Here is a 19604-nt window from a genome sequence, read left to right on the forward strand (position 1 = left end):
ACCTGAACTGGAAATGGTTCTCTTGTGTAATCTGCTTTGAACCGCAAGGTAATGGCGGAATAAAAATCCCTAATGATTTACCCTCGTACCCTTGCTCCCTGAGAACACCTCCTTCTCCTCAATGTCATCCCACCCTAACATCATCTGCTTTTAAATCTCGAATCCCCTATCCATGGCCTTGTTAATTTCAGTGTCTTATTTTTAATTTCTCTGTGCAGTGCTGCCTGCGCCTTGTAGGGCTCTTGAAATAATTGTTAGTGGCAGACCATGAAACCCTGGTTTTCTTATGGTCTAGTAGCTGGAGCGCACTCGCCACAACTTCCCCCTGTGTTCACGAGTTTTCAGGTCCAAAAGCGGCCCATGTGATGTACTCTCATAAGTGAAGTCACTTGAATCATGCGATTCAGTAAAAGGAAACTACAAAACGGAACCTGACGGGCAAAGATTTTGTTTTAATATCTCAGGCTATGCTTTTTTTTTTTTTTTTTTTTGCCTCCCTCCTGCTGTAGATTAAGGAAGGAATTATGGACACTTTGCACTGATGGGAATAGGAATGAAATGGAGAAAAAACAACCCCTCTCTTCAAAGGCTGGATTTTGTGGTGGTGTCCCTGATCCCAAAGTAAAGTTCCAGCCACTGACATCCAGAGGTGGAAAAGTCATTGCCCAGGCAAGGAACCATCTGCTGATAAAAGTGATCCTTCTTATCACTGAAATTCAGCTTGCCTTGTGCTTTTTTCCCCCCTTTGGGTGTAAAGTATCAAAAGAGAAAGAGATGATGGATTAAGAGCGCTTGTTTTTTAACGCAAAGAAAAGACTTTGGCTGGTTTTCTTAGCCTAAGAACGTAAGAATAAGAACATAAGCAGTGCCTCCGCCGGGTCAGACCATAGGTCCATCCTGCCCGGCAGTCCGCTCCCGCGGCAGCCCAAACAGGTCACGACCTGTCTGAATCACCAGAAGGGGCTCCCTTGCCACCTTGGTTTCTCATTGAAGTCCTATCTTCCCATCGAAGTCCTAACTCTCCGGTCTTGCACATGCACGACCTGTTGGGTTTCTATACTTATTACCTGGTTAGCTTTCTATACCTGTGTTACATCCCAGCACCTCTCTCAGTATCCCACGATCCCTTTATCCCTCAGGATAGCCATAGTGGGACAGACCAAAGGTCCGTCAAGCTCAGTATCCTCTTTCCAACAGTTGCCCTCCCAGGACCCAAGCGCCTAGCTCGATCCCAAGTAGCAAAACAGACTCTATGCTACTTATCCTAGGAAATAAACAGCGGACTTCCCCACCCCATCCTCCTTATTAAATCTGCTTTTCCTGAAGTATACGTATAACCCCTGTAAGACCCAATGTTTAAAGCTGGTTATCCAGATTACAGCAACTGCTAACCCAATAATAAGTGCTTCACCATAAACAGTGATATCATGCAGATAATTCTCCTGAAAATCACCTCCGAACATCTTGGTACTATATGGGCAGAGATAGAAATAATCAAGGTACTACTGATGACACCTGGATACTATCAACTGGATCTTCAGCTCCAAGACCAGATAACAGCCAGTGGCCCATTGATGAGTATCCAAGTATAAATTTAATGCTGCCATCGGTGTTTGACATCAGTGCTGACCGTGGTGTTTATTTGTGACAGTAGAGACGACTGTCCGCCAATGGCAGAAAGGATGTGCAATGCAAAAGTCTTTACTGGATAAAGTCAAATGACTCAACAGAGGCATATTTCAGCCACAAGGTCTGCCTCAGGAATCGCATCACCTTTCCACTAAATGAAAGAATGCACTTAAAGTGCCATAAAAATCATCTCAGATCGCTCAGACGTATCTGCTCTTGCAAAATGGCTGCCAGGACGTGATGTCGGAAGGGAGGCTGGCGTGAGTAGGAGATGGAAGATGCTGCTCATTCTAGCAAGCATTTCAAGAGATATGTGAGGGCGGCAGAAGTGTAGAGGTGCGCACTGCGGGGATGCTGAGCGCTTCTGCCCGAGATGCCTCTCTCCCTTGCTATGCCACTGACTCCAGCTAGTCAGGTTTTCAGGATATCTGCAATAACTAAGAGGAAGAGATAATGGTTACTGCAGATGGGCAGACTGGATGGACCATTTGGCCTTTATCTGCCATCATGTTACTATGTTTATATAACCATAAAGTTCTATGACATCACCGTGCAGGTGTAGAGAACCTTAATCAATAGGAAGAGGAGATGCAAATATTAAAAGCCTTAGCCAATAGGAAGAGGAGGAGATAGTAAATGCTGCGGAAGGACATTTGGCCTGTATCTGCCATCAGGTTTCTATAACCTCACAATGCAGGTGTAAAGAGCCGTAACCTATAGGAAGAGGAGATGCCAATGTTAAGAGCCTTAGCCAATAGGGAGAGGAGGAGATGGTGGATGCTGCGGATGGGCCATTTGGCCTTTATCTGCCATCAGGTTTCTATAACCATAAAGCTCTATGACCTCACAATGCAAGTGTTAGAGCCTTAGCCAATAGGAAGAGGAGATGCCAATGTTAAGAGCCTTAGCCAATAGGGAGAGGAGGAGATAGTGGATGCTCTGGATGGGCCATTTGGCCTGTATCTGCCATCATGTTTCTATGAGATATAGTTTTTAGATTTATTAACCACCTTTTCATGAAGAGATTCACCCAGCGAGGTTTACTATTCATTGACTAGTAATCAGGTGTTCTTAAGTATTTCCCCTATCTCTCCTGGCAGGCTCACAATCTAACCATGGAGGGTGAAGTGACTTGCCCAGAGTCACAAAGAACAAGCTGGCATCAAACCCACAACCTCAAGGTGCTGAGGCAGCAGCTCTAAGCACTAGGTCAGCTCCTTCAGTCTATGCATATTCGTTGTGGATATCCTGAAGAGCTAACTGGCTGGGGGGGTTCCTAGGACAGGGTTAGGGAGATGGTTCTTAGAGCTTGGTGAGGGGATGAGACTGGATGAACGATGCCATATCAGCCCCTCCTCTTTCCTCAGCAATACCAGACTCAGAACCTGAGCAATACAGAAGTTAGCACTCGTGTTCCTGAGCTGGTCCTTATAGAATGCTTTCTAGTGATCCTTAACAGCCATAATAAAACTGCTTCTTGTAGGGGTTAACATAGGAGGCTCACTCCTGGCTCTGTCCCATCATTTGAGGGAGTGTTCTAAACCAGGTTTAAGGAGCTGCTGCTGCCGTTTTCGCTTCAGAGGAAAGCAGATTTATGAGTACCAGATAAGGATCTTGGCCAGGCAAATATTACATTAAATTTTAAAGCAAAGCACTCATGGGAAGAGTTCAGAGTGTGGTTTGGGGAAGGGGGGTTGTCCATTGAGGGGAGCAGTGAAATGTAACAATCCCCCTAATATTAATTAATAGAGTTGTGCAGCCACCTCTGGGATGGGCATTTGGCAATAATTAAGTGTCGGGGCCAGAAGGGGATTCAAGTTTGTTTCACATATCTGGGTAATGCAACAGGACACACATCTCTGTTGTGTAGAGCTTGGCTGCCACCTAGTGGTCTACAAGTCTCTGAAGACTTGAAGGGGGTTTCCACAGAAGGGCAGGACTCTAGGGTTACCAAATGGAAGTAAAACCCAGATATCTCAATCTGTCCTCCTAGCAGGAGTGAGATTCATTGCTGTCATATGCACAAACACTAATCCATTTGGAGACGGCCTCCTGACAGAAAGATACACAAAGATTTCCCATCATGCTGAGTGTCGCAGGCCTTACTGAGTCATTTCCAAATACCCACACATATTCTATCCAATGAACTCCAGAAGGAAGCTCTCTTTGAGATGATGCAAGCATTTACAGTATATTTAACCCATCTGGCACCTTTGCTCCCAGCAGAAAATGAAACTAGAGGGGGAAGTGTGAGAAGGATGGGCAGACAAACTCTCCTTTACAGTAAGATAAGCTCTCTGGGGCAGGTATTTTCCTGATCTTTTCTTCCTCCCCCCCCCCCCCCCTATATGGCCTAGACAATCAGCTGGCTTTGGTTTTGGCCTCACTGTGTTGTACAAAAGTACCTGATTAATAGACTGGGAGTATTCATCTGATCACCACTCCCTTTCCAGGGGGGTGAGAGGAGATGGAGCTCTGCCCAGACTTGAAATTCCCTGAAGGGAAAAGTCTTACTTACATCTGGAGGAAAGGTTGGGCTGCTTGAGTTTGTAAAAATGAGGCTCAGGTGAAATCTTTCTGCCGGACTATTAGCTTTTTGAGAGCTGTCAGTGTTTAACATTTAAATATTTCTGGCCACCCAGAACCAGAACAAAAACGCAGACAGCGCAGAACCTTGCGGTAACCCCTATCTATAGTCAGCTTTGTAGAAATACATCCATTGCTTTTCACTTTCAAAGATCTGTCTTAAAAGTAGAAAACAAACCAACCTCCTATCCCCATATTAGACAAAAAGTACCTAATAAAAGCTTAGTATCAACCATATCAAAAGTAGATTACACATCCAATGACGCCACACAAAAGGTTTTATTTTTCTCAATTCATCCATCAAAGATTCAACACTATACGGATTTTTCTGTGTGGTTTGCACAATCAAAGCGAAGAAGTGCTAAGTGACTTGTCCAATGTCAGAGGAGCTGCAGTGGGAATGGAACTCACAACCTCAGGGGGCGGAGCCAGCCGCTCTAACCACTAGGCCACTCCACTTAATTGTCTGTGAGTTTAAAAAAATCCTTCCGTTTTAAAAGTATTCTCGTGTCATTTTTATTGACTGTCCCCTGGATTTTGTACTTTTTGAAAAGGTGACAAATTGATTCACTCTTACCTGTTCTACACCACTCAGGTGTTTTGTAGACCTCAATCATATCCCCCCCCCCCCCTCTCAGCTGTGTTTTTTCCAAGCTGAAGAGTCGCAACCTCATATGAGAGGAGTTCCATCCCCTTTATCATCTTGACCTCTGAATTAAGGCTGTTCTGGTGTTTTGTTGGATAAGTTCCTACTGGAACAGAACATACGCGAGTAAGGTTAGACTCAAATAGGAAACTGGTCTTTGACCTAAGGGCCGCTGGGTGAGTGGACTGCTGGACACAATGGACCACTGGTCTGACCCAGCAGCGGCAAATCTTAACACTATGCCCAGTTTCCTGGAGAATCCCACTGTGCAGAATTTATCTCCCCTTGTTCTCTGTCTGGTGCCAGAGATGTCTAGACAGAAAAACTGAAGAACAAAATCCACCGCAAACAAGGTCCAACGCAAGGAAACAGCGATGGAGACAAACAAACTAATCTAATCTTTGATTTTATTTACCGATTCAGCCCAACAGGAGGACTCAACTCGGTTAACAGAATAAGAGATTAGAACAGAAACTGTGTCTTTTAAGTCAAAAGTATTATCTTTTATGATTAATTATTCTGAAACAGAAGAATCATTGATAAATTTCTGGAATAAATATGTGTTCGATGCTTTACGAAAAGTAGGTAGATGAGAGAGAACTCTAATTATAGAAGGAAGGTCAGTCCAAACTTTTACAAAAATTGACCACAGTTTTTATTCTCTTAACCAGGGGTGTCAAAGTCCCTCCTCGAGGGCCGCAATCCAGTGGGGTTTTCAGGATTTCCCCAATGAATATGCATGAGATCTATTTGCATGCACTGCTTTCATTGTATGCTAATAGATCTCATGCATATTCATTGGGGAAATCCTGAAAACCTGACTGGATTGCGGCCCTCGAGGGGACTTTGAGATCCCTGGACAAGTTCAATTGCCTTTATTGTGGAAAGCAATGGATGACACTTCGTGTTTCGGCCCCTAAGGTTTCACATGTCGATATTATGTCAGAATAACTGAAAATGTTGTGGATTTGTAATAAATCCGAGTGCCGATATGTCCGCAGCAACCGCTCAGTGGTGCTCGCAATTAATAGCGTGTCGTCTTTTTAACATCATCCATTGAACTTGACTCTTGCCACCCAGTTTCTTTGTCTCCAGTGCTAGTTCCTTGTGTTGGCAGAGACGTCTACACAGCTCAGTATAACTGATGGCTAAACCCATTACGCTCAGCCATATGGATTATAGGTAGGTACCAACCGCTGTCCACTCCTCCTACTCCTACAGGGCATCGGGTTTCCTTTTCAAACTCCCCATGAGGGTCTTTCTGGCTCCTGAGTTCAAATTTCCTCTGTGGTGAAGTCTTGCTTTCGTAAGCTCTGCTGTATTTGTTCTGCATAAAGAGACATTGGCTACTCTGACCCTGCTCTGACTACCCGTTGCTATAGTCCTTGTAACTTGTTTAAGTCATCTCCCTAAAGATCATAACTTGTCCAAAAGTACAGCAGTCATTCAGTTCTCTCAAGTCAGCAATCACATCACACGTCAGGGTACTGAGGCTGTAGTTTTAACCAGGGCACCACTCTAGAAAGCAAAATGTAGCGGTAGAAGTGAGCCATTGTGACATCACGGGTGAGGTTGGCTCTTATTGGTGGAATGAGGCATTATGATGTCACAATACCAGCTCAGGCGACCAGAGGCTGAAACTCTTCGCACTATTTATTTATCCAATTTTCTATATTTTTCTCCCAAGGGAGCTCAGAATGGTTTACATGAATTTTATTCAGGTACTCATGCAATTTTCCCAGATTGAGCAGCACTTAACCGATGGTGCCACTGACAGTGGTGTAGCGAGGGAGGTTGGCACTCAGCATCGCTGCGCCATGCACTGCCCCCCCCCCACACACACACACTTGAGCACCCCTGAAATTTTCATCAGCATGAGTAGCATCTTCCACCAGCTCCCTTCTGATTAGGGTTACCATATGGCTCCAGAAAAAAGAGGGCGGATTGAAACATCTGGGTTTTACTGCCATTGAAAGCAATGAAAGTAAAACCTGGATGTCTCAATCCGTCCTCCTTTTCATACTTCTGATACCAGCGCAGGTACATGCGTTTCTCCTGATCTCAGAGCAATTCAGCTCAGAGGGCTGGAAAGTGGAAAGCTGCAGATTCCAAGGTGGTAGTGAGGGCTGGAAAGTGGCTGACAATTTTTTTTAATTATAGGTATTTATATACTGCCTATCAAGGTTATCTAAGCGGTCAAGTATGCAAGCATTTTCCCTATCTGTTCTGGCAGGCTCACAATCTATCTAATGTACCTGGTCACAAGCAGGAACAGGGGATTTGAGCCCACAAGCTCACGGTGCTGAGGCTGTAGCTCTTGTACCTAGTGGTCATGTCTCTTTAGGAGGCGGGGCGTCTTGGGAGGAGGCGGAGAAGGAAGTGAGAGCTGAGTAGGGCAGGGGGCTGCCAGCCTGTGCCGGGCACCGCTACGCAGGTGAGTTCCTCCCTCGAGATGGCGCCGGCTCCTCTCTGTACTTTTGTCAGGTTTAACATTTCCCTGATTTTGTCGAGAGCAAAGCCGGGGAGGAAGTTTGTCTGGAGCTAGGGCTGGATCATCTGTGCATTAGCCTGAGATCTGCTCTTCAGCTGTCGCTGCTGTGTTCATGCTTTAGGTCTGGGTCCTCATGAGATGCTGGTCTGGAATAAACATTCTTGCGTCAGATGGTGCATAAGGCGTTAGGCAATGCCTGGGAAGGGGGGAAAAAGTATGTTTTTATTCTAACAGGAAAGAACCAGCCTTTTATCTTTATTCGCTAAGACAAAGATTGTAAATTTGTTTGTTTTTTTAACATCTTCATTTGGCTGAATGCTGCAAACCAGACACAGCTCTCTCTCCCCTGCAAGAAGAAACATGTTGCAACGAAGAACCAGTAAAGAGGAAGAGCTGACTTCCTGCTGCAAGAGAGCAAAACTTCCAGAGTTACAGAGCTCCCCCCCCCCCCCCCGCAAACTGCTACTTTGAAAGCAAGGGGGGTAACACTGTGGCAAGGTGTTTTTTTAATAACACAGAGAAACTGTTGCTGTTCTTTTTAAAACTCACCCTCAGTGAGCTTGTGAAAGAAATCAAACAGCTTTGCTAATGCACCTCAGTCCTATCCTACTCTCTTGGATGCTGAGACCTCGCAGCTGGTTCTGCCAAAGTTTATCACTCCTGTCCCTGTGCTGACTCTCCACACAGTTGAGGGCAGAGAATGACATGGGGACTCATTTCCCCCCACAGGCCCTCAATTTCTCCGCTGTCCCGTTCATGTAAGCTGTGCCTGAACTGCACAAGCCTCAAACACTTAGGATTTTAAAGTGCAGATGAGGACAGAGCTTGCAGGGACAGGAAAAAACTCGTGGGGACGAGACGGGAAAATTTGTCCCCGTGTAATCTCCAAGTTCCCTTTTCCTGTTTCCCTGTCTCTTTTAATCAGCCTCCAGCCAGCAGGGCTTCTCGGCCTTCTAGAACAGAAAGTGAATGCTCAAAGGCGACTCAATCTCTTTCTTCCTGTAGGAAAGTTTGCGATGCCAAGTGCTGCCAGATACTGAACATGCAGAGTACCCCAAACTATCTCTGGCAGCTGGAGGATGTCTTGGGCCAGGGTGCAACAGCCAACGTGTATAAAGCTCGCAACAAGGTAGGATATTGGGGAGAAATAGGGCTAACCCCCTCCCGAACCCAATGTTCTCTGGAATTACCAGCATCTGCATTGTGCTGGAGTCCAGTGTTCCCAGTAGGCTGTGCAGAGGCTTGCCACCAGCTGTGCGTTCACTTCCTTGCAGTAGAGAATGACATGGGAACAAATTTGTCCCTGTCCCCCACAGGAATTCAATTTCCCGATCCCATCCCCATGGATTTTGTCCCTGTCCCAGTCCTGAAAGCTCCGCCCTCATCTGCACAAGCCTCGAACGCTTTAAAATCCTAAGTGTTCGAGGCTTGAGCAGTTAAAGCAGAGTCTTCAGGAATGGGACAGGGACAAAATCCATGGGGATGGGATCGGGAAATTGAATTCCTGTGGGGGACAGGGACAAATTTGTCCCCGTGTCATTCTCTACCTTTCAGCTCTAACTGCACTGGGTCTGCCAAGCTTCATTCCACGTGCCCAGTAGTAAAGTGGGTGGTCGCAATTCCCCGCATGGCCTAGAGAAGGGGTTCTCAGTCCAGTCCTCTGGACACACCCGTCAGCCAGGTTTTCACAACTGAGTCTCTCCAAGAAAGATGTTCACGAAACAGAGACAGAGCCTGCAAATGTCTCATGCAAACCAGACTGACTGGCTTAGACCCCCACAGCCTTCAGGCATAACTGCTGTAACTCCAGCGTGCCTTGGGCAGCCCTTGGAGGGCAAGGAATGCACCCTGGAAATCTCATAGGTGCACTGAAATGGCTTGTAGTGGCTCCAGCCTTTTATTTGAGTTCTGTTACTTAATGCTCCTGGTATGTTCTTGCAGAAGTCAGGCGAGCTGGTTGCTGTCAAGGTGTTCAATAATGTCAGCTATCTGCGGCCGTATGAGGTCCAGATGAGGGAGTTTGAGATGTTGCGGAAACTGAATCATAAGAACATCGTCCGGCTGTTTGCAGTGGAGGAATGCGTATGTACCACCTTCTCCCGATGTCTGAGGGGGGCGTTATGAGAGCACTGCACTGGCAAAGGTCCCTTCCCCCACCCGTTAAACTTTTACCATAGACCTGCCAGAATAGCTTGGGGTGGTGGGATTGGAAACACGAACCCGCTCCATGATCTGTACCGAGAGCTGATTACCGGAATTCCCTCTTCCACCCACACAACTTCACAGATTATTCAAAATACTTCCAAAAAAAAAAAAGACCATGACAAAGTACAGTATTTTATATTGCATTTATTGATGGGTTCATTGTGAATTGATAATGAGTGTGACTGGATGAACTGCTCAGGTCTTTTATCTGCCATCACTTACTATGTTACGTCCTGTAAACTCTGCCACCATATATTCATTCTAGATTTCTTAGAGAAGATGTAAAAGAGCTCTTGACACTTATTGTTACACTTGACTGTTCTCTATTGAGTAACTCGGGGACCCCCTTCGTTCGTGACATCAATCCCATGGTTACATCCTCTGTTATTCGACCGATAGTCCTCACGTCTTCCCCTTTTTTTTTGTTAAATAGAAACATGATGGCAGGTAAAGGCTGGATGGCCCATCCAGCAGTGGCTTAGTAAATGGGGAGGACCACCCTGAGCACCGTGTCGGTGGGGGCGCCGGAATCTCTCCACCCTGCCACACATGCTACACTCACACCATCCCTCCCCCCTTCCCATACCTCTGTAGATCTTCACTATTGCGGGCAACTTCTGCCTATTGTTTGCACCAGCCTGGTTCCCCTCTGAATCACTTCCGGGTCAAAAGGCCAGGAAGTGATGTCAGAGGGAAATCCAAAGCTGGTGTGAGGGAACATGTTGGAGAAAAGCCACTCGCATTGGCAAAGATTTAGAGGTACCGGTGGTGGGCGAAGGGAAAACGCGAGTGTGAGGCGGGGGTGGGGGAGCATGGAAGGAGCAGGGGGGCACGGGAGGGGGCGCCACCACTCCAGGCACCTCCTACCCTTACTACGCCACTGCCATCCAGTCTGCCCTTCCACACCATCCGTTATCTCCTCCTCTCCCTAAGAGATCCCACATGCCCGACCCACACGATCTTGAATTCAGACACCACCTCTACTGGGAGACTGTTCCACGCATCCACCACCCTTTCCGTAATGTATTTTCCCAGATTACTCCTGAGCCTATCGCCTCTAAACTTCAGCCTATGCCCTCTCCTTCCAAAGTTTTCCTTCGTTTGAAAAAGGCTCACAAAGATATTGAAACGTCTCTATCGTATCCCCTCTCTCATCCCTTTCCTCCATTTCTTATTTGCTTTAACATTGTAACCCGCGTAGGTAATTTTGTTTCACGTTGTGGGATATCGAAAAAAGCTGCTGTGCGGAGGATGCCGGGAAGTTTGCTTTCCTTGCATAGGGGTCAGTTAGTGACCTTGAATGTGTTCTGGGTGCTGAAGATCACAGTGACGAGGCATCTCTTGCCCCCCCCTCCCCCCCAGGGAATCACCAAACTGAAGGTCCTTGTGATGGAGTACTGCTCCAGCGGCAGCCTGCTGACGGTCTTGGAGGAACCGGAAAATGCTTTTGGATTGTCCGAGTCTGAATTTCTCGTTGTGCTACAGGGTGTTGGTGAGTGGATTCTCCTTTAAGGGAGCTTGGATGCCCTTTATGGGATGGGGGAGGGGTTGGGGTGAATTGCTTGCTTATAAAGACTTGAGTGGGGCGTATTTCCCTCCCCCTCATCTCTCTAACACCTGGAGATGCCCTTCCCCCAACTCTGCACAGCTGGACGGGGGTCAATGTTTGGCAGCATTTATCTAGATAATGCCACTGAAAATTACCACTGACCACCCTGGTGCTACCTGAATGCTGGAAAGGCAGAGCTGGGAGTTACCTGGTTAGATTAGGGCTTCTCCAGGCTGTTCTAACTTTCTCTGGATACCTTCAGCTGGCAGGGCTTGGGGATCTCCACCAACTACACGAATGGTGCGTCACTGCTGGGCGGGTCTGAGGCTAAAGTAATAGAAACTGAAAAACGAGAAGGTCAACGACAAGAAAAATTCCCCAGGCCAGGAATTTTATTAATTTATTCATTCAATTTTCTCTACCATTCTCCCAGGAGAGCTCAGAATGGTGACCTCACACTCTATCTAATGTATCTGAGACAATGGGGGGATTAAGTGACTTGCCCAGGGTCACAAGGAGCAGTGTTGGATTTGAACCCACAACCTCAGGGTGCTGAGGCTGTAGCTTTAACCACTGCACCACTCTAGAAATCAATGTAGTAGAAGTGATTCAAGTATAGGACAACCAAGCCGTTGTGACATCACTGATGAGGTTGGCTCTTATTGGTGGAATGAGGCATTATGATGTCACAATACCAGCTCTGGTGATCAGAGGATGAAACTTTTCATACTATTTATTAGTCAATTTCCTATGAATGGTTTACAGGCGTTTATTCAGGTGCTCAAGCATTTTTCCCTGTCTAATGTACCTGGGGCAATGGGGGGATTAAGTGTCTTACCCAGGGTCACAAGGAGCAGCGTGGGATTTGAACCCACAACCCCAGGGTGCTGAGGCTGTAGCTTTAACCACTGCGTCACACTTTCCCCTCTTCTGGTTTGTTGGCCTCTCTTTTACTTTTAATACTTCCGTTTAGTTCTTCCTTTGCTTCCTTCTTCTCGCATTTTCCCCCCTATCCTCCTGTTTTTACCTCTTGATATTGTCAACCTTTCCTGCCCTCGATTGTCATTTTGTGTCTAGTATTGTTAATTGTACATTTCCCTGTTGTGTTTATTTTATTGTTGTTTTTAAATTATTTCCCTTTGACTTTTATCTATTATTAACCACTTTTGATTTGACTTTTGTTTGTTAATAATGGCAGTTTATCCTCTATAATAAAACCTTAAGCGCGCATGCCTCCATGATTTGTGCCTCTGTGGCCATGTTCCATTTGTGGCGTGTACAGCGGCTTGCGGCACGTGCGGCAGTTTCAGCGGCGGTTTGTCTCCTGATAGCTGGCGGCTAGAGCAACGGCAGGAGGGTGTCCTTCGGCCTGGACGAGTTGGACAGGTTATGGGTGCTGCAAGGCATCCCATGCTGGTAAAAATTCTGCTACTGCTGCACATGGAAGTGGAGGGGGGGAGATGGAAAGGGGGCTGCTTTGGGGGGAGGGGGTGTGCTTGGAGGCAGACAGCAATCTTGGTTTGCTCTGGGGGGAAGACAGAAGGGGGCCATGGAGAGACAGGCAGGCATAGCGCTACAGAGAAGGACAGGCAGGCAGGGGGCCAGGGAGAGACACAGACAGAAAGACAGACAGACAGGGGGCCAAGGAGAGACACAGAGAGAAAGAATGACAGACAGACAGCGGCCAAAGAGAAAGAGAGAGAGAAAGAAAGAAAGAAAGACAGACAAACAGGGGGCCAGGGAGAGACACAAACAGAAAGAATGACAGACAGACATGGGGCCAGAGAGACAGAAAGACAGACAGACAGTGGCCAAGTAGAGAGAGAAAGAAAGAAAGACAGACAAGACACATCTATTCTAGCACCCGTTAATGTAATGGGCTTGAACACTAGTCTACAGCTTTTTTTTGTTCTAGATTCATGTTTTAATTCTTTATTATTAATTTTTGAGTTATAATATTTGTTTTTTTTTCCTTTACTGTGGATGATTGTATGGCTTCATAGTATATTTCGTATTGTATTACATATAATATTATGTATGTTGGATTGTGTTATTTATGTATAAGAGTGTGTTTATGAAAATGCTAATAAAAAATTTATAATAAAAAAAATAATGGCAGTTTATCAAATAACTAACTTTATAAATGATCTTCTCCCTTTATTACTGTAGCAGCAGGTGTAAAACCGTCATGCCATTAGCATCATGTGAGTCTGCTACACAGGATGTGCGTTCCAAGATTGGGATGAACCTAGATTTTCTTCAGTTTCTGATATTGTTTTCTCTCTCTTCTCCAGTGGCTGGCATGAACCACCTACGGGAAAACGGCGTGCTCCACCGGGATATTAAACCTGGAAACATAATGCGTCAGATAGGGGAAAGTGGACAGAGCATTTACAAGCTGACAGATTTTGGAGCGGCTCGTGAGCTGGACGATGACGAGAAATTTGTGTCCATCTATGGGACAGAGGAATATCTGGTGAGTACAGTGGCTATGATTCCCCCTAGTGCCGAATTCTAAGACTGCAGGGTCCCTTTCTGGGTCTTCACAGATTGGGGCTGCTTTTTCCTGGTTAATGCATTTTGTGGTTCTTCTAATCCTAGGTTTGTAACTTGACACAAAAATCAGTGAAGTGAGAGACTTGGGCACCTGATGGACCACAAGCTGTATCTGCCTTAGAAAACATTAAAAAAATGAAGGCAGATAAAGATCTGAACAGTCCATCCAGTCTGCCCATAAGTTATACTCATTTTAAAAATCCATGATTAGATTAACTTGTCTCTTCTTTGATATTTCTGGTATTGTCCTAGGTTCCAAACGCTGAAGTTGCTGTCCCAGCTCACTCCAGCCTATCCAATCATCCCGTTGTTTGCAGGATATCTACCGTAAAGTCTGGCCAGTAACCATATGGCCTATCTAGTCTGCCTAACCATGCCATCCATTCTCCCCTCCTCTTCTTTAGAGATCCAACATATTTGACCCAATCTGCTTAGTTACTCTTAAAGGCTTTAGACCAAACCCAAGGGGCTCTTATCACCTATTAGCACAGCGGTGCCCCCTGCCTTCTCCCTTAAAATTGCATAACTGAGGACAAGAATGGGGCAGAGACAAACCTCACAGGAACGGGACGGGGAAATTGAGTTCCTGCAGGGACATTCCAAACAGAATCCCAAAGAATGGCAAGATTCCGGAATTCCAAATAGTCCCACTGGGACTCATTTTCCTGTCCCTGCCCCATTCCTGCACTTTAAAGTCATAAGGGTTCAAGGCTTGTGCAGAGCTTACAGGAATGGGACAGAGACAGCAACAAAACGTGCGGGGATGGGAGGGGGAAGTTGAGTTCCTCTAATCGTTAAGTCTGTCTCCCAACCTCACTCTCTCGCCGCTAAGAATCCAGCACATCCATTCAATGTATCTGTTGCAACCTATTATACCTCGATGCCTCCCTGCCGAAGATCCCTGGCCTTTATCCATCCAAAGCTTTACCGCTCGCTTCTCCAGCACCAAGAATTGATCCTGTCCATCCCAGGCTTTGCGTCTTGCTTCCTGACTGCTGAGAATGGCTTACACTGGACAAAGATATTGAAAGTATATGATAATACGAATTATTCCATTTTTTTAGGTTTCCCCTTTATCATTATGTGTAGTTTCATGATCAAAAACAGTGGGTGTGATTTATTTTCTGATCTCCAGATTACATATTCAAAACTATTTAGTACAAGCAGTAGAGACACAAATGCTTTATCTTTGCACTCTGACCTACCAGCAAGCTCAGGGAATCCTTTAAACTTGCCTTGGAGGATTCTGGGAAGTGTAGTACATAGCAGTAGGAGAGGAAGCAAACCTTGGTGGAGCATGCCATTTTCCTGAAGGTGGTTCATGAGAGAGAGATGTCAGATGTTTCCTCTGGATTGAATGTGGGGAGACAGGAGGACATTCCTTCAGATTCTTCTCTTTCTTTCCGATTATAGCACCCAGATATGTATGAGCGTGCAGTACTGAAGAAACCCCAGCAGAAGGCTTTTGGGGTGACCGTGGATCTGTGGAGTATTGGGGTGACATTCTACCATGCGGCCACCGGCAGTCTCCCATTCGTCCCCTTTGGAGGTCCCCGCAGGAACAAGGAAGTGATGTAATGTCATCCTGATTCCAGAGCTTTTCTCTTTTCCCTTTTCATCCTTTGTGCAATTTAGGTTTACGCTCCAGATCTATAAGAGTGAGATGTGATTACATTAATTAGAATATAGCCCAGCAGTTTCTGCGCTCAGCCCTGCCCATTCACCTCAGTCCTACCCTGCAACACCCCTGCTGTTTCCAGGACTGAGACCTCCACATGCGCCTGTTACTTCTCTCCAGACATAATTACAAAATCTCTGCCTCTCTTCAGGCATAAAATTACAACCGAGAAGCCGCATGGAGCCATTGCTGGAGTGCAGAGGAAGGAGAACGGCGCCATTGAATGGATGTACGATCTGCCGATCACATGCAGGCTTTCAGTGTGAGTGCGCAGGTTGCATTAATTAGCCGATGGCAAAACACAGGAAACTGTAATTAGCTGGACTTGATTTCCCAGGATGCCATGTGTATAGAGGGGAGTCTCTATTTAATGATACATAGGGGTTGGCATTAGGGGGTTACAACCAGGGCAACCGCCCAACACCCGGTGCCACCTAAGGGGGGGAGGGCTCCAAAACTGATGAGAACCCAGCCTGCTAATGAGCTCTAGGGCCTCTTCTCTCTGCCTTGGGCCAGTACATTGGTGGCAAGTGCTGACTCTGAAGCTGCATCTCGTCATCTTCTGTTGCTCCAATTCTCAGTCATGGATGTGGTAAATACAAACATTTTGTTTTCACCAGTCCATGTGGTACAACTGGTACGTGAGACCCTCTGGTTGAAGTAAGAGCTTCACAAGGTAAGATGGGGGGGGAGGGAGGAAATATTTGAGGTACAAATTGGACTAATCGTGATTTTCTTTAGATAACTGAAAGGAAACTTGGAGGAACAGCTGGTTTGAGGTTTCATTCAGTGCACGCTGTAGAGGAATGTGTCGCATGAGATTGCGGCGTTACAAACTCGACTTCCTGGTCCTTGGGGGGGGGGGGGGGGTCTGTGTGTCTGCCGTAGATTGGTTGAAAACAGGCAGGAGGACATGAAGGGATCTCTGGCAGTGCCCAGACTAAAAGCTCAGCCTGAACCGGTTTCCTGTGTGTCTCTCTTTCAGAGGGCTGAAGGGTCCACTGGTTGCCGTCCTGTCCAGTATCCTGGAGGCAGATCAGGAGAGATGCTGGGGATTCGACCAGTTCTTTGCCGAGACCAGTGACATCCTTCATAGAATAGTTCTTCACGTCTTCTCACTGCAGCAAGCGACCATGCACAAAATCTACATCCACTCCTACAACACGTAACTATTCCCTGGCACCTGCTGCCACACTGCTTACGTAGAGCTTGCCCTTGGGCAATGTGTAAGTACAAAGTACATGTGTTTAGACGCAAGCAATTTAAGGGGTTTTCTCGAGGCCTTACGGTAAATGAAGGTGGTGGGACTGGCATCTGGATCTTTGCCCTCCACCTCTTATTCTTCCATCCTAGAGGTTTTTACTCTGCTTACATTTGCTCGCAAGTCTCCCCTCCCTGTGAAAGACACTAAGCGGCATCGCATTTGCCTTTGGCTTCAGGAATCTTGGCCGTGACTCATTTATCCTTTTTTTTTTTTTCAGTACTGCCATATTTTTGGACGCAGTATTTAAACAGACGAAAATAGTCCCTGAGCAGCAGCTGTACTTTTTCGATGGTCACCTCTGTGTCCTGGAGCAGAATCTCCCAGCCCAGCAATTCTGCTGCACCTCGGAGAATAGCCCCCTCATCCTGGTGAGCACAGAGATGGAACCCGCCATCGGGGTGCTCTACAGAGATCGTAAGTAGCGCTTTGCTCATTCTCGTGCAGTGAGGCAGGTGGACCCCCGACATCGAGGGATCGCCGGATCCCACTCAGAACTCTAATGCCCTGCAAAAGTTTGCAAATCAACGTACCGAAGGGTTAATTGTTCCTGATTAGTTTTTGACTGAGTTATCTGCTAAACTGTGAAATATTCTTAGGCAGGTGTTGGACCCAAGAACACAACAGATGACAGCAGAAAAAGAACACATCACCCGTTTGGTCCATTGTATTCTCATTGGCAATGATTTATCTGAACTGCTGATCGTAGTGTGACCATTCCTTAATCAGGACGGGTTTTGTCCTCTTCTCCTATGCACTGCACTTCCTAGATAGCTGAGCCCAAAGCCTGCTCAACATATGGATCTGGTTCAGGGTGCTGGTGATCAATAAAAATCACTGGTACCTCGGAGCCCCCTGTGTTCTAGCTTCACTGTCACTTGCCCACAGTTCAGCATCCTCCCCTCTGTCTTCTCCAGGCTTCTTTCAGAGGTTCGAGGGCTCCAGCGGTGGCAGCGATTTGCCTCAAAACCTTCAAGTTTTTATTGGACTTTGATGAATCGCTTATTTAGTTTTACTAAGCGAAGTCCAAAAATTAAAAATTAATAAGATATAAACATATCCATGTGCAACCACACCAGAAACAGGAAGACTCTAGGCCAGCCGCAGGTACCATATGTGAATTTGTGCCACTGCTGGTGGCCCCTAGAAGTCCAAAGGTGAACTGAGGGTGAGAAGGCGGTTGATTCACAGAATTAGGATTCTTGGGATTATCTTATCATGACCATATCAGTCATGTTGTCAAATCAACTTTTTATAGACTCCACCAAATTCGTTCAGTATCCAAATTCTTATGTCCAAAATCTCTGAATATACTAATTCATTCTCTGGTTATTTCGAAAATTGACTATTGTAATGCCCTGTTTAAAGGATTGGCTCAAATTAGACATCTGCAAATTATCCAGAATGCCTCAATTAAACTTATTATGAAAGCCAAGAAATCTGATCATGTGACATCCTATTGGCTTCCAGTTGCTCATCGTATAAGGTACAAATTATGCCTTTGACATTTAAAACCCCAGCTTTTATTTATAAAGTTTTAATTCCTTATACTTCATCTAGATTATTGAGGTCAAATGACCAACATTTATTGGTCATTCCCTCTCTTAAAATTATTAACACATGGTGGCAATCTATTTTTTCAGTCACGGCTCCTCAATCCTGGAATGTCCTTCCAATTTATCTAAGAGAAGAAAAGAATTTCGAAAAATTTAAGAGCAAACTCAAGAGTTTTCTTTTTAAAGATGCATTCAATGATTAAATGAATTGCTTATGGCTCGTAATCCATCTTTAGATCTTTTTGATAGTTTTCATTTCCCTTTCCTATTGTTTTTAACCCTAATTGTTTTTCTTTATAACCAGATTTCTTTCCTAGTTTTCCTTGTGTTTGATGTATGTGCAAGTTGACTTATTAATATGTTTTAGTAGATTTAGCACTTGTCAGTTATGTTTGTCTTCCTTAACTTTGTAATTTTTATCAATTTGTACATCGCTTAGAATTCGGAATAGGCGATTAAGCAAATTTTATAATAAACTTGATGAACTTTATTTTCTTTTTTGCTGTAATGTTATTTTATATTCTGTACAACGCTTTGAAGAAACGAAAAAGCGTTTAATCAAAAATTAAATAAACTATAAACTTGGTGTGCTAGACTGTAGGCAATGGGGTGGGAAGAGAAAAGAAGAACTGCTGGACCTTGAGAGAGAGGGGGGAGTTACTGGATCTTGAGTGGGATGGGGGACGAGGCACTGATTCAGAAGTTGGCTTAGGACATCATAGTCCCGTGGCTGAGCCAACAGAGGTAAATACTGATGAAGTATTACATTTTGGCTTCAGAGTCTTTAATTTTCTGTGTGCTGGTGCTGTTCATGAGTTCCCCTTTCGCTGACGAGGCAGACACAGGTCAGGGGCAGGGGGAGAAGCAGAAAGAAAGGGAAAACCTCAGTGTATACTCTGTGTGTCACTGGAGTGAATCAGAGCCTGGGTTTTTCTTGGGGGGGGGGGCAGCAATTTCTGACTTAACTAGTAGAAAGTTGTGTACAGTATGTTAACAACATGATAAGGAGGGAGGCTGTGGGTTTACTGACATTTCATGATGAGTTGAAAAAATAATGGGGTACCGGATAGCGTAGCTGGTTTTAAGAAAGGTTTGGACAAATTCCTGGAGGAAAAGTCCATAGTCTGTTATTAAGACATGGGGGAAGCCTCTGCTTGCCCTGGATCGGTAGCATGGAATGTTGCTACTCCTTGGATTTGGCCACCGTGAGAACGGGCTTGATGGACTATTGGACTGACCCAGCAAGGCGATTCTTATGTTCTGATCGTTCCTGGGATGTCCTCGGCTCTGCAATTTTAAGGGAGAGGTCAGGGGGCACCACTGTGCAAATAGGGGATAAGAGCACCTTGGATTTGGTCTAAACCCATTAAGAGTAACTAAGCAGATTTTGATAGTTATGTCGATAAACTCCATATATCTCACCAGGGCCCTTTCACTAGTGATGCTC

General features: G+C 45.6%; 1 protein-coding gene across 6 annotated transcripts in view; it reads left to right on the forward strand.

Annotated features, from left to right (window-relative positions):
• Positions 1-7229: 7229 nt before the first annotated feature.
• The window catches only part of IKBKE (inhibitor of nuclear factor kappa B kinase subunit epsilon), a 33703-nt gene continuing 21328 nt past the window's right edge, over positions 7230-19604 (forward strand). For 2 of the 6 annotated variants that reach the window (XR_004536773.1, XM_033918083.1), the window contains exons 1-9: positions 7307-7566; positions 8358-8481; positions 9294-9434; positions 10920-11049; positions 13401-13582; positions 15076-15236; positions 15492-15602; positions 16326-16505; positions 16822-17018. Coding sequence is in view for 4 of the 6 variants with exons in the window: in XM_033918083.1 (XP_033773974.1) it covers positions 7523-7566; positions 8358-8481; positions 9294-9434; positions 10920-11049; positions 13401-13582; positions 15076-15236; positions 15492-15602; positions 16326-16505; positions 16822-17018 (1270 nt within the window). In the remaining 2 variants the exon portion in view is untranslated. The other 4 variants (XM_033918084.1, XR_004536774.1, XM_033918086.1 and 1 more) reach the window with 4 other exon arrangements.

This window comes from Geotrypetes seraphini, chromosome 13 (genome assembly GCF_902459505.1).
Source record: "Geotrypetes seraphini chromosome 13, aGeoSer1.1, whole genome shotgun sequence".
In the NCBI taxonomy this organism is placed as follows: domain Eukaryota; kingdom Metazoa; phylum Chordata; class Amphibia; order Gymnophiona; family Dermophiidae; genus Geotrypetes; species Geotrypetes seraphini.